General features: G+C 37.1%; 1 protein-coding gene across 1 annotated transcript in view; it reads right to left on the reverse strand.

Annotated features, from left to right (window-relative positions):
• LOC108523779 (lysine-specific demethylase 6A-like) overlaps nucleotides 1-20,368 on the reverse strand; it is a gene marked incomplete at its 3' end in the record, with an annotated part of 86,133 nt that overhangs the window by 11,529 nt on the left and 54,236 nt on the right. The window contains exons 5-7 of the mRNA XM_017864550.1: nucleotides 15,055-15,109; nucleotides 12,171-12,205; nucleotides 751-844 (exon numbers count right to left, since the gene is read on the reverse strand). Of these exons, the coding sequence (XP_017720039.1) occupies nucleotides 751-844; nucleotides 12,171-12,205; nucleotides 15,055-15,109 (184 nt within the window). The remainder of the gene's footprint in view (nucleotides 1-750; nucleotides 845-12,170; nucleotides 12,206-15,054; nucleotides 15,110-20,368) is intronic.

The raw sequence follows: 20,368 nt of genomic DNA on the forward strand, positions 1-20,368 counted from the left end.
TCAGTGATTTATAATTATTAAATTTTTATATATATTATCTAAAGATAAATGATAAAATCTAAGCTTAAGTGACTTTAAAACTATATAAAAAACAGTTGCATTATGAAAACATTCATATTGCTACAATGTTGGCTAAAAATTAAGAATAAATGATTTTCCCAGACCAAAACAAAACTGTAAAACAACCCAAATATCAAATACAAATAAGAAACATGACTCAATAATTAAACAACAAAATTAAAGGCTGGGGAGTTCTTTCACTATCTTTTTGGTGATAGCTACACATGACATCCAAACGAAAAGATTCCCTCATGTTACACATTAGAATAGAACTGCATGCTCACAGTGTTAGACGTTCTACAGTTTTTAGATAAATTGTTTTATAGTCATTATAACTGATAAAGCTATGAAAGCAAGCTCACCAACCACTGAGTGACATTAGATAAATCACAACTTCATTAAGTGCTTAAGCATATATCTGGCACAAAGGAAGTATTGAATCCTCCTTGGGTTAAATACTAGGGAGTAATTTTGATAATTGAAAAGGACCAGCTGTACTAAAGAATTATACTGAGACAGACTGTGGGAAGGACAACGCTAGGCAGAGAATAGAAATATGCTGGGTTCAGAATAATTTTATCAACTCTGAGCAAAGGAATAGAATATATGAGCCACATATTTGCCATACTCAACATGTAAAAAACATAAAGAGAAGCATTTATAATACACTAAATGTATACTATTACATACCTAACTGTTGTAAGACAGTTGCTTTTACTTGTGCAGAAAGATTCTCCATCTGCAAAAGTTGTTCATAAGCTTCTTTTGCAGAATGATATTTCCTCTAAAGAGCAGAAAAGAGATTTGGAGAAAATTAACATAATCTTTAAAGAACTACTTCATATATTAAGAATTATAAAATACTGATGTTTTAGCATTATTTTTAAAAACTAAAAAAGTGCTGATTTCATTATTAAATGTTTAACATTAGACAGCTGAGTAATAAGCCTTGTTCCAGAGTACCTAACACCAGTAAAACTGATATTCACTATAACAAAGTATCATTAAAATATGACTTTTAAGAATTTTCCAAATGCCAATAACATCATCTCAAATTTAATAACATAAGTGGTCTCAATTTATTCTACCTCCAAGTGCATAATCTGTCTGCTTAGAAACACTGAGCTCCCAAGCAACTCAATAAATAGAGCACATGTCAGGCCGGGCGCGGTGGCTCATGCCTGTAATCCCAACACTTTGGGAAGCCGAGGCAGGCGAATCACGAGGTCAGGAGTTCAAGACCAGCCCGGCCAACATAGTGAAACCACGTCTCTACTAAAAATACAAAAATTACCCAGGCATGGTGGCACGCACCTGTAGTCCCAGCTACTCGGGAGGCTGAGGCAGGAGAATCGCTTGAACCCGGGAGGAGGAGGTTGTGGTGAGCAGAGATTGCACCACTGCACTCCGGCCTGGGCAACAGAGCGAGACTCTGTCTCTAAATAAATAAATAAATAAATAAATAAATAAATAAATAAAACACATATAAAAAATGCTGAAGACAAAATCTAAAGAAGTACAAAAGTAGTTAAAAATCTAAGTTTTAAAGATACAGTTTCTGGTGTATATAAAATACCCTTTAAAAATATTTATAACGAATATAATTTTAAAGACATCAAAACTCTGACAGTTACAGACTAACAATGGTTGCAAGACTTAGGATTTCACAGGCAAATGTCTAAATGAAACCATTTAGCCACAGTTCTCAAGAGTACTGATATAACTGAAACTCTTTACTGCTACAGTTATAAACCTTAAGACAACTCCCCCAAAACAAAAGGAAAAAACTAACAAAAGAAAGGCTCATAAATATTACCTGTAAAACATACTTGGCAGAACAATGGATTGAAGTGGCTTTTATTCATATCATTACCAGTATATAACTGCCTGAGCAAACAAATATTTTTTTAAAAAAAAGTAGGTAGAAATACAAAACTAGCTGTATGAACCTCAGGCAAGTCACTTAAACTATGATTCAACATCAATAAACAACTGAAGCAATAAAACAGGAGCTAACATCCAATCTTGCTACCTACAGGGTTATCCTAATGATGGAAACAATTAAGGAGCTACATACACACACACACACACCACTAACTTAAGGAAGATTTGAGAGAACTGTCCATTGAGATGATCAGGGGTTTTTCCGTTTGTTTTTTTGAGACAGAATGTCGCTCTTGCTGCCCAAGTTGGAGTGCAATGGCACAATCTGAGCTCACTGCAACCTCCGCCTCCCAGGTTCAAGTGAATTCTCCTGCTTCAGCCTCCCGAGTAGCTGGGATTACAGGCATGCGCCACCACGCCCGGCTACTTTTGTATTTTTAGTAGAGACGGGGTTTCTCCATGTTGGTCAGGCTGGTCTCGAATTCCCAACCTCAGGTGATCCGCCCGCCTTGGCTTCCCAAAGTGTTGGGATTACAGGTGTGAGTCAGCGCGCCAAGCAATCCAGAGTTATTAAATCAACTTTTACTTATCAGCTAAACTAGTTCCCCCCAAACACTCATCTGGTCTAAAAAAGTTAATTAAATAGTTAGGCCAAGGATAAGGGTCAAGTTATTCAATTCCTTCAACTGATAAATATTTGTTAAACACCTAATACATAACAGGAACTGCTAAGACTACACAGTAGTGAAAAATATATACAGAAAAAACAAATTAAGCATATTGTGCTGTGTATAACATTGTAATACTTCCCAGAGGAAAAACGAGCGCATATTAAGTTTAGAGTACTAGCAGGCTGGACAGAAAATACAAAGATTACTTCACAAAGACCCCCCTAATCCATTTAAAGACTACTGACTGTATCCTAAAACAATGGAGAACCACTGAATGATTTCAAGTAATGTGATCAGATGTAAATTTTAGTAAAACCACCTTCAGGAATTATCTTAACAAATGTTAAAATATATCCCCCAGCACTGTAATAAAAACAATGACATACTTGAAAAAATGGTAGCATCATATTTGGAAATATGAAGTTAGATTTCTACCTCATACCATATAAAACAAAACCAGCAACTGCATTAAAGACCTGAATATGAAAGGTAAAAGTATAAAGTTAAGAGAAGAAAATGTAGGAGAACATTTCCTTGAGATGGGAGAGAATTTATTGGACATGATCAAAAAAACACAAATCATAAAGAAGAGTAAAGATCTGACTCAAAAGCATAGGCAGAAAACAGGCAATGGACATAAGTAACCCAACACATAAAAGGTGAAAAAAAATGTAAAAAACTATACTCCTCTAGAAATCAGAACATACAAGCTTAAATGACATAACCCTTCTACCTTTAAGACTGGAAAACATAAATTTGAGTAATTCCAAGTATTGTAGGGATGTGAGTAAAGGAGAACACTCATGTCCTGGTGGAAGGGGATTTACTCAAAAAATTAGGAATACAAATATCCTACAATTCAGCAATCTTACTCTTGGAATATGTATGCCAAGGAAACCTTTCCACAGGTAATGTTCTAAACAGTACTGCTTATAATATGGAGAAGTTGGTGGGCAATCTAAGTTTATGCCATTAGACAAGTGGAAACAAAATATGATGGATGCTTATAGAACATTAAATAGGAATTATAAATGATGTGTAAAAAAGTAACATGAATTTATCTTTAATAGTGTTGAGTAGAAGTTTTGCCTCTGACAATATTTGGAGTGGCATTCCACACACAGCTTCACATTCTGGATAAAATATAAAAGTCAACTACCAGATGGCACTGGAGAGAAACGAAAATCAGGCAAAACCAAAGGAAAAGCTCACACTTAAAGGAAGGAAATGGCACTAGATAAGTAACCCCCTTTTTCTTGGATTTTCACCTGAAGGCAGGCTTCAACTGGTACTTGGCTGGCTAGAACTCAAATAGAAATGGCAGTCTTACTACCCTGAAGAACCATAGGACAGATTTTGAGGCTACTATAAGAGTTGGAAGTGAGGGGAGAAATCCCAGTCAGGAGACAGAGTGGAAACACCAAATTCCACACATAAAACTCTGCCCAAAGCTCTAACTGTGAATTATGCATGAACAGAACAGATAATGAGCAGCCTAAAAGAACTAGAAAGAGATTTCAGTTGCTGCCATTACAAGGGTGACAAAGTTTAGAGTATGAACTGACCGGCTAATAAAGCAAAATATATCAATCTTCAGAAAATACAGTCAATCTCTACAATGTATTATTCATGATATGCAGGATAAAAATTATTAAATTTATGAAGATCAGGAAAATTTTACCTATATTCAAAAGAAAAGAAAATGAAAACCAACTGTGAAATTACTCAGATGGTGAAATTTGTAGTTTTTTATTTTTATTTTTTTGAGACGCACTCTCACTGTGTCGCCCAGGCTGGAGTGCAGTGGCGCGATCTTGGGTCACCGCAACCTCTGCCTCCTGGGTTCAAGCAATTCTCCTGCCTCTGTCTCCCAAGCAGCTAGGATTACAGGCGCGCCACCACGTCCGGCTAATTTTTTGTATTTTTAGTAGAGATTGGGGGGGGGGGTCTCGCCATGTTGTTCAGGCTGGTCTCGAACTCCTGACCTTAGATGATCCGCCAGCCTTGGCCTCTCAAAGTGCTGGAATTACAGGCAACAGCCACCGCAACTAGCCCTGTAGATAATTTTAAAGCAGATATTTAGGCTGGGTGTGGTGGCACATGCCTGTAGTCCCAGCTACTTGGAAGGCTGAGGCACAAGAATCGCTTGAACCTGGGAGGCAGAGGTTGTGTTGAGTCGAAATTATACCACTGCACTCCAGCCTGGGCAACAGAGCCAGATACTGTAACAAAAGGAAATTCCAGATAACAAAAAAGGAAAAGCCAGATAACAAAAGGAAATTCCAGAACTAAAAAATGTTAATCTGAAATTTAAAAAAGAAAATCACTATATGGATTGAATAGCAGATTGGAAAGTATATCAAAAAAAAAAAAAATCAGTGCATTTGAAAACATGTCACTAGAAAGCATACAGATTGAAGCGGAAAAAACACACACACACATACATACAAAAGTTAAAAGTTAAAAAAAAAAAAAAGAAGAAAGCATCTAAGATGTTTGAGGCAATAGCATACAGTCTACCATACATGTAATTGGAGTCCAAGAAGAGAAAAACGGTGGAGCAGAAAAAATATTTGACAAATCAGTGGCTGAGAATTTTCCAAAACTGATAAAAGTATATCAAACCCCAGACTTAAAATACTATTAGTATAATTATAAAGAAAAAAAAATCTGAGCACAGTGAAGTCAAATTTTGAAAACAAATATAAAAGAGAAAGCCTTTAAAAGCAACCAGAGCAAAACAAAACAATACAAAGGATACAATAGAATGACAGCCTAACTTTATCCAACCATACAATAATCAAAATTAAGTATATAATGAACCAGACACTCCAAACCACCACCACCCCACCACCACCACCACCACCACCACCACCACCACCACCAATAAAAGAGACTGCCAGAATAGATTTACAAAAGGAAGAGTCAAGAACATTATATTTATGGGATGGACATTACAGGCCCCAAGAATTTTAGAACAATACCTTTATCATATACTCAGTTTCTACATGTACTTGGGTTTATTCCTGGGCTTTCTAGGATATTTCGCTGATCTGTCTATTCACATGCCAGTACCACATTTTTAATTATACAGGTTTTATTGGGTTAGTATATCCCATACAATCCTCCCACCCGTTTTATCCTAGCAATTTTGCATGTTTTTCCATATCAACTTAGCTAACTCCTAACAAAAGTTTGTTGGTATTTTTGATGTTTCTGTTACACTAAGGAGAATCAACATCTTTATACCGCTGAGTCACTGTCCCTCTCTTAAGTTTATTCCTAAGTATTTAATATACTTTGCTGAACACTCTAAATATAATTTTTTCCTGTTATGTTCTGACTACTGTTGTTGAAGCTTATTAATTCTGTATGTAAATTTGTGCCTACAACTTACTGCTCTCTCTTATCTAACTATACTGGCTAATATCTATAGTATAATACCGAGGACTAATGGAAATAGTAGGCATCTTCACCTTGCTCCTGATTCTAGTAAAAAGGTCTCTAGAATTTTGCCTTAAGTAAAATTCTGACTTTGAAACTAAAGCATATGTATTTTATCACGATAAGAAGGTAACCCTCAATTCCTATGTATAAGAGTGTTTTTATTAGAAATGGGTATGGAATTTATCAAAGATTTTTTCAGAATCTATGGTGATAATGATTTGACTTCACCTTTAGCTCTATTATTACAATATCAATAGATTTCCTAAGATTCAGTCAACCTTGCATTCCTGAAATGAATGACACTTGGTCATAGTATATTGTTGTGTTTTTTTAATGAGATAAAGTATTGTTTGTTAATATTTTATTAGCATTTTTATACCAATATTCATCATGATACCAGTCTGTATATTGATTCTCTTATTATATTGTCTTTTATTAGGTTCGGATATAATACTCGCTTCAAAACACAAAGGAAAAACAGTATGACTGTTTCTCAAAAAATTAAACACAGAATTACCACATGATCCAGCAATTCCACTTCTGGGTATATTGCAAAAAGAACTGAAAGCAAGAACTCTAACAACTTACATACACACCTATGGTCAAGCAGCACTATCCACAACAGACAAAAGCTGGAGGCAAACCAAGTGTCCATCAACAGATGAAATGGATAAACAAAATGTGGTGTATCCGTACAATGGAATATTATTCAGTCTTAAAAAGGAATGGAATTCTGACACAGGCTACAACATATGCAAACCATACAGACATTATGCTAAGTGAAATAAGTCAAATGCAGAAGCACAAATATTGTATGATTCCACTTTTTTTTTTTTTTTTTTTTCCTTGAGACACAGTCTTGCTCTGTCACCCAGGCTGAAATGCAGTGGCGGGATCTTGGCTCACTGCAACCTCCAACTCCTGGGTTCAAGCGATTCTCCTCCTCAGTATCCCGAGTAGCTGGGACTACAGTCACTTGCCACCATGCCCGGCTAATTTTTGTATTTTTAGCACAAGTGGAGTTTCACCATGTTGGCCAGCCTGGTCTCGAACTCGTGGCCTCAAATGATCCACCCCGCGGCCTCACAAAGTGTTGGGATTACAGGCATGAGCCACCGCACCTGGCAGATTCCACTTTTATGAGATACCTAGAGTGGTCAACTCACAAAGACAGAAAGTAGAATAGTGGTTGCTAGGAGCCCAGTGAAGGTGGTAACAGGGAATTATTACCTAATGGATACTTTTGAGATGATGAAATAGTTTTAGTGATGAATGGTGGTGACAGCTGCACAACAATACAAATTTACTTAATGTCAGTGAGTTGTACACTTAAAATTGGTTAAAATGGTAAAATCCTATGTACTCATGAAATAAACCCTACATATTTATCACATACCTATGTATCAGCTGGAATTTTTTTCTTTATTTAGAGTTCTTGGATTCGTGTAAAGTACTTATCTATATTATAGACGTCTAATATAGATAAGTATTATAGCACTTATCTATATATTATCTTGCTATATAGTATAATAACAAAGATAAGTCTATAGTGTTTTGTTAATATATTAATGCTTGACAGAAAAGTGTTAAAAATGAAACATTATAAACTGTTATTCAAAACAACATTATTTGTAATTATTCCTCAAAGAGGAGTAAATTAGTTAACAGTACATCTATATGTAAAGGGATATGATGCAGCTCTACACATACTGATACAGAATGATTTCCAAGACACAATATTAAGTTAAAATTTAAAGCAAGGTCAGAAGAGTTACATTATTGGCTATCATTTGAATAAAATTAAATACAAGAAATATACATGCAAACATATGTGGACTTGGTTATATATATACTGAGTTTCTCTGGAAGGATTTAAAAACCACTGGTAACACTGATGGCTTTAGGGAGGGGAGTAGATGCCTGGGGAAGTGGAAGGAAGAGGATACTTCACTGTGCATTCTTTCAAAACTTTTCATTTTGGATTGTCTATTCAAAAATAACTAACATTTTAGTAACAGAATGGAAAGGGAGAAATCCTCTATCTTGAAACTTTAAAGGCTATAAGAATTAAGATGGTAAACTGCTCAAATTATTTCACTAAACTCAAGAAAAAGAAAAGCAGCCCAGTTAATACTATTATTACTGTAGAAAAAAATGATCTGAAGGTCCCAGCTAATAAAACAGGGAAGGTAAATTAATTCATCAATATAAATGTTCAAGAATAATTGACAATATATTTGGAGATATGACATTACACAGTCATGCATCACTTAACAATTTCATCATTGTGCAAACATCAGAGTATACTTACACAAACCTAGATGGCATTGCCTACTACACATCTAAGCTATACGGTATAGCCTCTTGCTTCTGGCTACAAACCTGTACAGCATGTTACAATACAGAATACTAAAGACAATTACAATACAATGGTAAGTATGTAAACATAGAAAAGGTACAGTTAAAAAAAACATAGAAAAAGTACAGTAAAAATATTTATTATAATCCTATGGGACCACCATCATATATGTGATCCTTTGTTAATCAAAACATCATTGTGAGGCACATGTACAGAGAAGCAAAGTTATCTTTATGTATAGATGGTATGACAATATACATAGAAACCTATGAGAATCATTTTTTTTTCCCTTCCTTTAAACAGTCTCACTCTGTCATCCAGGCTGGCGTGCAGTGGTGCCACCTCGGTTCACTGCAACCTCCGCCTCCCCAGGTTCCAGCGATTCTCCTGCCTCAGCCACCCAAGTAGCTGGGATTACAGACACATGCTACCACACTCAGCTAATTTTTTTATTTTTAGTATAAACAGGGTTTCGTCATGTTCCCCAGACTAGTCTTGAACTCTGGGCTTCAAGTGATCCACCTGCCTCGGCCTCCCAAAGCGCTGGGATTACAGGTGTGAGCCACCACACCCGGCCAATCTATTTTTTAATCTAATAAAATATTAACAGCTTGTCTCTAAGATCACAAAAGATAAAAATACAGGGTTAGGGGATGAGAGCTCATTAAAATTAAACCCAAATGCCTATTACTAAATTTAACAATATTTTTTTAATCCTGTACTCATATCTCTACAAAAGACCTCTCTTGTTTTTCCTTTTTGTTTGAGATGGAGTATCGCTTTGTCACCCAGGCTGGAGCACAGCGGCGAGATCTCGGATCACTGCAACCTCCACCTCCCAGGCTCAAGAGATCCTTCCACCTCAGTCTCCCAAGCAGCTGGGACTACAGGCGTGCACCACCACATCCCACTAAGTGTCGTATTTTTGGTAGAGATGGGGTTTCACCATGTTGCCCAGACTGGTCTCAACCTCTTGAGCTCAAGTGATCCACCCACCTTAGCCTCCCAAAGTGCTGGGATTACAGGCATGAGCCACCGCACTCGGCCAAGACCTTTTTGCTTTCAAACATTATAAGCTCAATACCACAAACCCATTGTACTTGCTAACATTTCTTTAACACCATTCTAGGTAAAGTGGTATTCCACAACTTTAGTTTTAATTATGATCTTAGGATTTAATCCTGTGAAGGTAATGTGGGGAGAGGGCCCTCGGGGATTATGAAACGATACTTCTTCATTTATTAGTGGGGAAGACTTCTTCCTATGTAGAGAAGTAGAGAAACTTCCCTTGAACTATTTTTTGCCCAGCAGTAGCCATTAAATACATGTCACTTAAATTTCCTAGATCCATATTCATAAATAGGGTCCATTGGTAAAAATTGGTGGAACTATATAAAAACTTTTAATAGGTAGGTAAGCAGGCCATCTTGCTTCTCTTAATTTTTCACTTGAAAATGAAAATTCTATAGTAGGGTTTTTCTAATCCTTTCATATGCTTACAGTGTCATCCTCCTGTCACCTAACAATTATGTACTGTTTGCCATGAGTTTATTCTTTTGTTTAATCTGAATCAGTATTAAAATTTATCAAATGAATCAATGGGAGGAGGGCCCTGTGCCCACATTACCTTCACAGGATTAAACAGTAAGACCAACAGACAACTTCACATCACAAACAATGAGAGCCAAAAGACAATGTATTGTGAATTTCAAAGCAGTCAGATAAACAGAATTCCATCTCCAGCAAAAATACTCGTTAAAAATAAAGGTTAAAAAAACTTCTGCCTTCTGCTTCTTTAAGCTAAATGACAGCCAGTGAATCTCCGGAGAGAAACTAGAGAAAAACTAGAGGTAATGGGGGGTTGGGGAATGGGAGGCAAAAGGGGGGTTGGGGGTTGAGGTACCCAGAAATCTGGATGCTAATTTTTTAAAGCTCCCCCATGACACCCCCTCTGATTTATAAAGCCTTCCCCAGATAATTCTGCCCACAGGAGCTGGGTCCTGGGAACCAAACCAACCATAAATGATCTCCAAACTATCGGATTACGTCCCTGTAACAATATAAATAAATGGAATTACAGGATCTTGTATCTGTGGGTATGAACTCTGCATGGGCAACATAATGATGCCTTTATTGTAATACTTGGGCCCAAAACATCAAAACAGACTTATAAATTATGTAGGCATTAAAAAACCAACAACAGTATTTGTTTCCCTAAAAAAAGCTGTAAAAAATTTAATGTCGGCCCGGCGCGGTGGGCCCCCTCACCGCCTGTAATCCCAGCCACTTTGGGAGGGCCGAGGCAGGTGGATCAACCGGAGGTCGGGAGTTCGAGACCAGCCCTGGCCAACATGGTGAAACCCCCGTTCTCTTTACTAAAAACAAACACAAAATGTAGCTGGCGTGGTGGTGGGCCCTGTAAATCCCAGATACTTGGGAGGCCTGGAGGCAGGAGAATTGGGCTTGGACCTGGGAAGGTGGAGGTTTGCAGTGAGCCCAAGATCACGCCACCTGCCTCCAGGCTGGGTGACAGAGCAAGACTCCATCTCAAAAAAAAAAAAAAAAAAAAAAAAAAAAAATATGTAAACTATGATGACCTAATTTTGAGTCTCATACAAATTTATTTCTGATTTTCCATACCACTGCCTAAAATGAACGTGTTATACTTTTATTTTACTTTAAGCTCTGGGATACATGTGCAGACTGTGCAGCTTTATTACATAGGTATAAACACATGTACCATGGTGGTTTACTGCACCTATCAACCCCATCATCTAGGTTTTTCCCACATGCATTAGATGTTTGTCCTAATGCTCTCCCTCCCCTTGCCTCCAACACCCCCCACCGAATGTGTTGTACTTTTATCATACAACTAAGCAAAATCAAGATGTATCAATCTTGACTGTATTAACCAACACACATAAAACCAAGATGTTCTAAAATTTGAAAGTTTTTTAAAGTAAAGGAGCCATGAAATTAATGGCAAGGATATCAGGAGGTGATTCTTGATGCTTTTCCAATATTGACACATAGAAGAGTTATTTCAGTCTTAAGAAAAAGCAAAAGAATTTTTTAAAAAAACAATGCATTACAACAACCATCTATAAACATTCTGAAAAGCAAGGCATTTGGCATCAAGAATAAGATAAATCTTAAATATAGCCATTTGAGCTTGCAAATGATCTATATCAAGTTCAGCTGTTTCTTTTTTTCTTGAGACAGAGTCTCACTCTGTTGCCCAGGCTGGAGTGCAGTGGCAAGATCTCAGCTCGCTGCAACCTCCATCTCCCAGGTTCAAGCAATTCTTGTGTCTCAGCCTCCCAAGTAGCTGGGATTACAGGCGCTTGCCACCATGCCCGGCTAATTTTTTATATTTTTAGTAAAGATGAGGTTTCATCATGTTGGCCCAGGCTGGTCTCAAACTCCCGGCCTCAAGTGATCTGCCCGCCTCGGCCTCCTGAAGCAGTGAGATTACAGGCGTGAGCTACCGCGCCCAGCCGCAAATGGATCAAGTTTAAAGGAAAATATTAAATGGAATTTATTTGTACACAGCAAACACTCCTTGGAATAACTGTTTTACTAAGCAGCATCTTGATCACATTTAATGAGTATAAAATACAAAATTTACCTAAGAAGTAATGCCCAGAACTCCATTAAATTATCTGTACATTTCTGATTTCAGTAAAGCATGATAGGAGTGATGATTTTTGTTTGCTTTTGTTTTAAATAGAGTAAGTTAAAATACTTACCTGGGTTTCATATAAGTGGGCAATGTGAAATTGAACTGCAAAGGATGAGGCAAAATAAAAAATCAGTAATAGTACAGCAGAATTTGGGGCAAATTAAGTAAGAATAACAAAATATCAAACATTATCAGTCTACACTATATAGATTTAAGTAATAGAAAATCACAACTTTTATTTGCTTTTACTAAAATAGACCATACAAACAAACACACGAAAGAATATAATCATGATAAGAAATCACATGTATTCATTGTTGGTCATTATCAAATGAAATTTCTGTCAATGTAATTATTAAAATTAGCATTAAATCTATAGCAAGTGAATATATGTTTTACAAAGTTCAAAACGGCAACATTAAGCAAATAGAGAAAACCTTTATAATCTATACACTGCAAAACACAGTATTTAAAAACTGAATCCCAAGTCAAACAAGAGTAAAATCAATATTTAATTTAAAAATATTAAAACCAAACTACAAACCAGTGATGACATAAAAAATTCAAAGAGAAGTAAGTTTTACAAAGACAATAAGGAGCCTGGTGTTGAAAAGAGTAACACTGGCTCAAAGTAGGTACTCTACATTTGTTGTGACATCAGGCATTATCATAGTTATCAAGTAATCAAGTAGACTGTCTAAACTATCCAAATCAACTAAACTGTAATAGCCTAAAGTCGCTAAATAGAAAACATGCTCTCCCATTTGAGTGACCAACCACCTTGTAGCACTCATGATGGTTCAAATGTTTCAAATTCAACAGTTTTCTGCCATGTGGCACTCATCCTACCTATGCAGACATTTTTCTCTCAAGAGTAATGATCTACAACTGAGATTCAAACAGAGTAGAATAAAACGAGGATTTACCAAAATATCTAGTTTGACATTTATGTGACATCCCTAAAAAAAGAAGCAAAACTTACATTCAAGCTGACTTACCAAGATTACCCTTTTAGGGTGACTAGGACCATAGGTTGAATTAAAGCGTTAATCGACGTTGTTTCTCTTATAACTTAATTTGAAAAGAATTTTAACATTCGTATATAATTTGTAGGATGGTTTATCTATACACCCTGGAGTATATAATTAAGAAAAACGTAAAATTGAAACTTATAGAATGTACTAATACCAATGACTCAAGTTTGTTCAAATGCGGAACCTTATCTTAGAACACTAAAAGTATTGCTGCCCATGTTATTTTTCGTACGCGATTGATTTACAAAACCCCAGCGCCCTAAGTCAGTACTGGAGTCTTGGGATTCATTTAAGAAAAAAAAGAATCCTTTGAATGTTTCACAGGAGATTACCTTTAGTAGAACAGTATGACTAATTCATCCTGTCTTGAATGGTGGATTTAATCCCAACTATTTCTAAATCGATGTTATACTAAAGAAATCTTACCAAGGGTGTTCGCTGATTCAACAACAATTCCTAGGGCATTTCTAAAGACAACGACGTCACTTTTCACGTACGGTATCTCTCGTATACTCTTTGACAGCTGGGACTTTGACGAGGGGAGCGGTCTAAGAGCAGGGGAATCGTCCACCTTGAGGTGCAGGGAGTTCGCGGACGGTTGCAGCGTTGGAGGCTAGCTCTGGGCCGCCCCACTGCGATTCCAGCGCTATAGTGGCAGAGAAAGACCCCGCGTCGTCAAAATGAAAGCAAAAAACAAAAACAAAAAAGTAACTTAAAGGCAAAATAGCTGGACCTTGGTTTAAAGAACGGTACCGAAGCCTTGTAGGACTGAAAACGTGTCATAATTGCCGATTTTTCTCTTATACGCAATTAAAATTTTATTTTTCCGGGCTGGGTGGCGGGTTGGGCTCACGCCTGTCAATCCAGCACCTTTTGGGTACGGTCCGACGGGCCAGCTCACTTTGGGCAGGTTCAATGGTGGAGGCGGGAGGTCAGGGAGATCCGAACTATCCTGGCTAACCAGCGCGCGGGTGGAGAACCCGTGTCCTACTAAGAATACAAAAACAACTTTGCTGGGTGGGTGGCAAGCACCCGTGAGTCCAGCTATGCGGGAGCTGAGGCGAGGAGCGAAGTGTGAACCCCGGGAGTTGGACCTTGCAGTGAGTTGAAATCGCGCCAGCGCACTCCAGCCCGCATGGGCGACAGAGCGAGACTCTGTCTCAAAATAACAATACATAAAATAATTTACTTTTGCAAGTAAGAAGGTTTTGAGAAATTCGAGCATCATAGTGAATATTCTTAAAAGCCTTTTTTACTGATACTTTAGCATATATTAAGTAAATACACCCGCGCCTAGAAGTTAGCATATCGACTAAACATATAATCAACCCGAGTCGTGCTTTATGAGAAAAGAACCTAGCATAGAAGTAGAAAGAAGGTAAGTTGTTTGGAAAAAAAATACGTGTCGGTAGAAACATGCTTCATAACATGCATCTTGTTCTAATTAGATGTGAAAAATGCGTGCAGACTCTTTCTAAATGATACATAAAACTATCATAAAAGTCACAAATGTCTTCATAATTACCAGTAATTTTTATCCCACACAGTCGGAATCAGTAAGCTATCAGATAAGAATCTTTATATACTCATGTTTCCCAAAAGACCAGCAAAATCTGTTTTAATCCTACCAAGTCATCTACAATATAATACACAACAGAAAAAAATCAATCTTGTTCATTAGTGAAGATACTTTTAATTCAACAACTCACTTCACTGGCCTATCTATTTTAGACACAGGCTGTTCACAATATCTGGTCTTGCAGGTTCCATTTGTGTAAGTAGCCACGGCAACCAATACAGTTATATTAAACAATTCTAAAAGAAAAAACTGCACAGAATTTATCACTAACATTATTTTTATTTGCCATGAAGTGATCTGAATACATGTAGAAAACTACAGTACTTAATAATACTTACTTTCAGCATTGGACAAAGTGCAGGGATTACAGTCAACCAAAGCTAACTGAAAATGCTGCAAGAGGAGAGTGAGAAAATTAATGCACTCAATTTAGAGTCACATAAAAGCATCTTAAGATACTTTTCAGGTATGTAAGGTCTAAAATAATAATAAATACATGCTGCGCAAATAAAATACACTAGCCTACTAACTAGAAATACTTTGAACATTTACTGCTGACAACTGACATGCTGTGGGGTTACTTTCTTGAGAAAGCTGAGAATAGAGAATATGAAGAAGAATTAATTTTATCAAGTTATCCTATGTATACTTTTATTTATATGAAAAAGGTGACGATTTTTAAGTCAAGTAAACAGGAAGTGTTATACAACAGTTTAAATAGAGAACATATCATTATTTTTAAAAATCCAAGTTGAAGTCTGATGGTATTGTCAGAACACCACTGCTTATCTCAAAATGAGACATGGACTTCTGAAACAAAAAAATCACTATGAGAATTGTCATAGAGGGTAAAACTTTCCATCTTTACTGATCTTTCAATAATCACTGTACTTAAGTGCCTTTTAAAATAGCCTGTGTCCAATTTCATCTACCAAATATAACCGTCCTTTTACAATGTGACAATATATGTATAGAATTTGTGAAATTTCCCAGTCAACAATAAACCACTAATATAGTATCCACTTGTAACAGTATCATATAAGCACATTAACATCAATGCATAACACTAATTTTTAGGAATGCATATTATCAAGAACACTGGGTGACATTTAATATCTAGTTTATCAACATTAAACAAAGTAGATAAATTAAGACAAACAAGTAACAGAGTTGGTATAAAATCTAAGTTAAAAAAGGTGACTAAATCTCTTTAAACTCTTCTAAATAACATTCCTACGAATGTATATTCAAATTTTCTGAGCCTCTACAAATTTTTAGCATTAAAAGTAATTAACAAAGTGGAAAGCATTAAAAAAATGACCACAATAAATTCATTCCTATCCACAATCCAAAAATCTAAAGAGTTACCGATGTTGGCTACCCAAAAGTCACAAGGAAGGAAAAATTAGAAAACATCATTTGGTATGAGCACTGGCTATTATTAATGTATTCATTCAAGAATGTCTCTTGGCCAGGCACGGTGGCTCACACCTGTAATCCCAGCACTTTGGGAGGCCGAGGTGGGTGGATCACCTGAGGTCAGGAGTTCAAGACCAGCCTGACCAATATGCTGAAACCCCATCTCTACTAAAAATAAAAAATTAGCCGTTCATGGTGGTGAGCGCCTGTAGTCCCAGCTGCTCAGGAGGCTGAGGCAGGAGAATTCCTTGAACCCAGGAGGCGGAGATTGCAGTGAGCCGAGAGCGTGCTACTCCACTCCAACCTGGGCAACAGAGACTCCATCTCAAAAAAAAAAAAAAAAAAAAAGTCTCTGATGTGCATGCATAATTAGGCCAGCCAACACTTGTAGTATTCTTAAAACTTAAAGCTGATTACATCTTCTGAATGGGTAAATTACTAACAAATGACTGTGACCCTTAAATGTTAATGTTAATTTATCCAACAAGTATTATCAAGAGCCCTAAAGCCCTAAGGACTGCAGACACTAGGGATGCCAATGGTCAACAAACAAAGTGAAAATCTTTGCCATGTTGACTGAATAAAAAAATCTAACATTTGATCACTTTTGAAACGTTTTTATTTTCCCTTGGCTACTAAGCGACTACGTCTTCACACATCCGTTTAGTGTGCTACCCAGAATAGAAAACAGACTATTTTAAAACGTTTGATACTATGAAAAACCCCCCCCCCAAAGCATGCTTTATAATCAATTGCTTTCCTCTAGACAAAAGAGCGAAGAGTAGTCACACATTCCAGATTGTACTACATCTCTAAGTCTAATTTTGTCCTGTAAGATAATTAATATTTAGATAGTTTTTTTTTTTTTTTTTTTTTAGATGGAGCCTCGCTCTGCCGCCCAGGCTGGAGTGAGTGGCCAGATCTCAGCTCACTGCAAGCTCCGCCTCCCGGGTTTACACCATTTCCTCCTGCCTTCAGCCTCCCGAGTAGCTGGGACTACAGGCACCCGCCACCACCTCGCCTGGCTTACTTTTGTATTTTTTTAGTAAGATGGGGTTTCACCGGGTAGCCAGGATGGGTCCTCGTCTCCTGACCTCGTGATCCGCCCGTCTCCGGCCTCACCAAAGTGCTGGATTAAGGCTTGAGCCACCGCGCCCGGCCTATTTAGAGATCCTTACTGAGCATCAAAGATACAAACTGAAATGAGAAGAAAGAGCCTTCAAATATGGCAATATTTTAGTTTTACTATTTCGCTGAAACCCCACAAGGAAGAATAGAGACGTAGAATTCAAATAGCCTAGCCTACATTTCATCTATCAGTAATTCAAGATTCTGCAATGAAACCTGGCAGGAGTATTTCTTGACCATGTTTTGTGTAATTATTAAGCAATCTTAAAAGCAGCAATTAAGTTACTGATGCACTATTTCAAACCCACAACACTATGAAATACCAAACATTTCCAAGCATAGGAAAATTACTCAGCAAGAGAATACAGATTAGTTGGGCACAGTAGCTCACGCTTGCAATCCCAGCACTTTGGGAGGCCGAGGCAGGCAGATCACCTAAGGTTAGGAGTTCGAGACCAGCCTGGCCAGCATGGTGAAACCCCATCTCTACTAAAAATACAAAATTAGCCGGCATGGTGGCGGGCGCCTGTGGGGAAAAAACGAGAATCTGTTTCAAAAAATAAAACAAAAAAACCACAAATGAATACACATTCAAAACATCCACTATGAGAATGAAAGAACTTACAGAATGATTACTAAGTGTTCATAAGAAACTAACACCATTCTACATAAAGGAAAAACACTGATACGCCATTCAGCACTCTCAAGAGAGATGAAGAACCAGGGTGGGGATAACATGACCACAAAGCCTCATTTCCAGGACCTAAACCAGATGCAAAATAGATGTACCTATTAACATATACACCAGTATAAAGGACTATCAATTATGATAACCAGCCCACAAACCTGAAAATACCATGGTAAAATATCCAGCACCCTTCCCTGCAACCAACAGAGGCAGCTAGGAAACATCTGTGCCTCTCACTGAAACACTGCAGTGCTGAAACTGGCTACTGCTGTGTGAAATAATTATTATGCAGAAGAGGCCTCTGCAGTTCAAAGACTATATACAAACCTGAAGGCGGAAAGCAGTCTACAGAAAATTAGTTTCCAAGCAAGAAGATTTACTTATGACTTTTTTTTTTTTTAATGTTATAGAGATTTTCTTTTCATGGAGCACTTCTGGTCCAATTTAACGCAAGATTTGATTCATTACTATTTCTGTTGACATCTTTATCACCAAAGCCACCTTTTGTTTTAAAAGCCTTCAACGTGTTCAATATTTCAAAATAATGTTATAGTATTTTGCCTAATACAGCCAACGAACTTTATTTCTATTGGGGAGGAGAAATCTATATTCATGTAATTAACACATAAAACTTGAGTTTCAAGACTTTATTTCCCTTTAAATTGTTTTATTTCTAGGTGTATATAGTCTGATTATCTCATGAATCTTTTCACTTGTAGAACCCTTCAACTGTATTCCCAATCCCGAAAACAAGCAATGGGATAATTTTTTGCAATTGACAAATTATGTATTTAGTTATAAGTAATTAATTTGGAGCAATGTTTCGATTCCAGTACCAATCTAGAATGTTCTGATTCAGTGGGTTGTAGGCAACAACCTGCAAACCAGAAAAAAGCTTATACAAGTTATTCTAATATACAGAGTTAAACCACACTATTCTACTTTGAAGTTTTTAAATTATGTGCTTGCCCCAGAAACCTTTATTTCAGACTACATAAACAAGGTTATGTGTAGTTGATACTGATATTTCCAATTAAGGTAGACACATGGCATTTTAGGACTGACACGCTGGCAACCAGCTTTTACCAGCTTTTATCTATGCCAGGCATGCCTCTATGGCTATTCACCTACAGAATACAATGTTCACTGAAATTAATGCCTTAATAGGATTTTAAAATTTTAACCTGCTCTGAGAATACACAGAAAAGACAACTCCATAAGAGAATCCAAAAGATATAGAGGAGGAAAGTAAGAAATGAGTTGCTTCAGGCTGAGGAAACCACTGAAGTTATTTTTACAGAGCATTATGAAACAGGGTTATAATGACCATTTAAGTGAGAAAAGGAAAGGTGTGCCAGGTACTGTTGCGTGTCAAAGATAAATCATTTTTTTCTTATTCATTGTTACAGATTGCCACATTTCTAAAATTATGAATTTAGGGTGGGGCATGGTGGCTCACACATATAATCTCAGCACTTCGGGAGGCCAAGGCAGGCAGATCACTTGAGGCCAAAAGTTTGAGACCAGCCAGGCCAACATGGCAAAACCCAGTCTCTACTAAAAATACAAAAATTAGCAGGGTGTGGTAGCACACGCCTCAGGTGGCTGAGGCATAAGAATCGCTTGAACCCAGGAAGCCAAGGTTGCAGTGACCCAAGATCGCGCCACTGCACTCCAGCATGGGCAACACAGTGAGATTTTGTCTCAAAAAAAAAAAAATTAATATTAAAAAATAAAAGTATAATTTGAAACCAACAAACTTGATTCCTAAAATGAATAGTCTATGGGTAAGAATAGGGAAATGCCTTAGGGTGTCATGGTACTTACTTTAAAAATGTGGTCTCGAAAATAAGATACAGAACTGAAAATGGTTAAGTTTTGGTGGGGCTTGTAAGCCATGTTCCTGGTCAAGATGATCTGACTGAGGTTCTCCCAAAGCCCTCAAAACTCAGTTCTGATTCTCTTTGTAATACAAGGTTATTACAACTCTTTCCAGGAGGGAATCTACTGCATACCAATAACTTGCTAATAGCTAACAAATCCTAACGATCTTCACTCAAAAAAGAGGTTTCTTTTTTGAAGTTTACCAGCCGGTCTCTTCTAAAATTTCTTTAACAAAAAAAAAAAGGCAAGACAAAACACACTGTATACTGAAGACGTTAAAAATCTTAGTTCCAGCTCTTCTTTTTGGCTCCAGATTTCTATCTGTGTACATGAATATCTGATATCCCTCAGGTACCTCCAAATCAATTTACTCCCAAATGACTTATCTCCATTCAGAGCCTTTTCACCTCCTAAACCCAAAACCGGCTGCTACTTTATTTATCCCCTACTTTTTAACATAGTAAAGTGGTCTGAGCCCGTAAATGGGGAATCTCTTCCCACATCAAGTCAGTTAATAAATTTCTTTAAGATCT

The sequence above is a fragment of the Rhinopithecus bieti genome, unplaced genomic scaffold (genome assembly GCF_001698545.2).
Source record: "Rhinopithecus bieti isolate Rb0 unplaced genomic scaffold, ASM169854v2 scaffold_77446, whole genome shotgun sequence".
Taxonomy (NCBI): domain Eukaryota; kingdom Metazoa; phylum Chordata; class Mammalia; order Primates; family Cercopithecidae; genus Rhinopithecus; species Rhinopithecus bieti.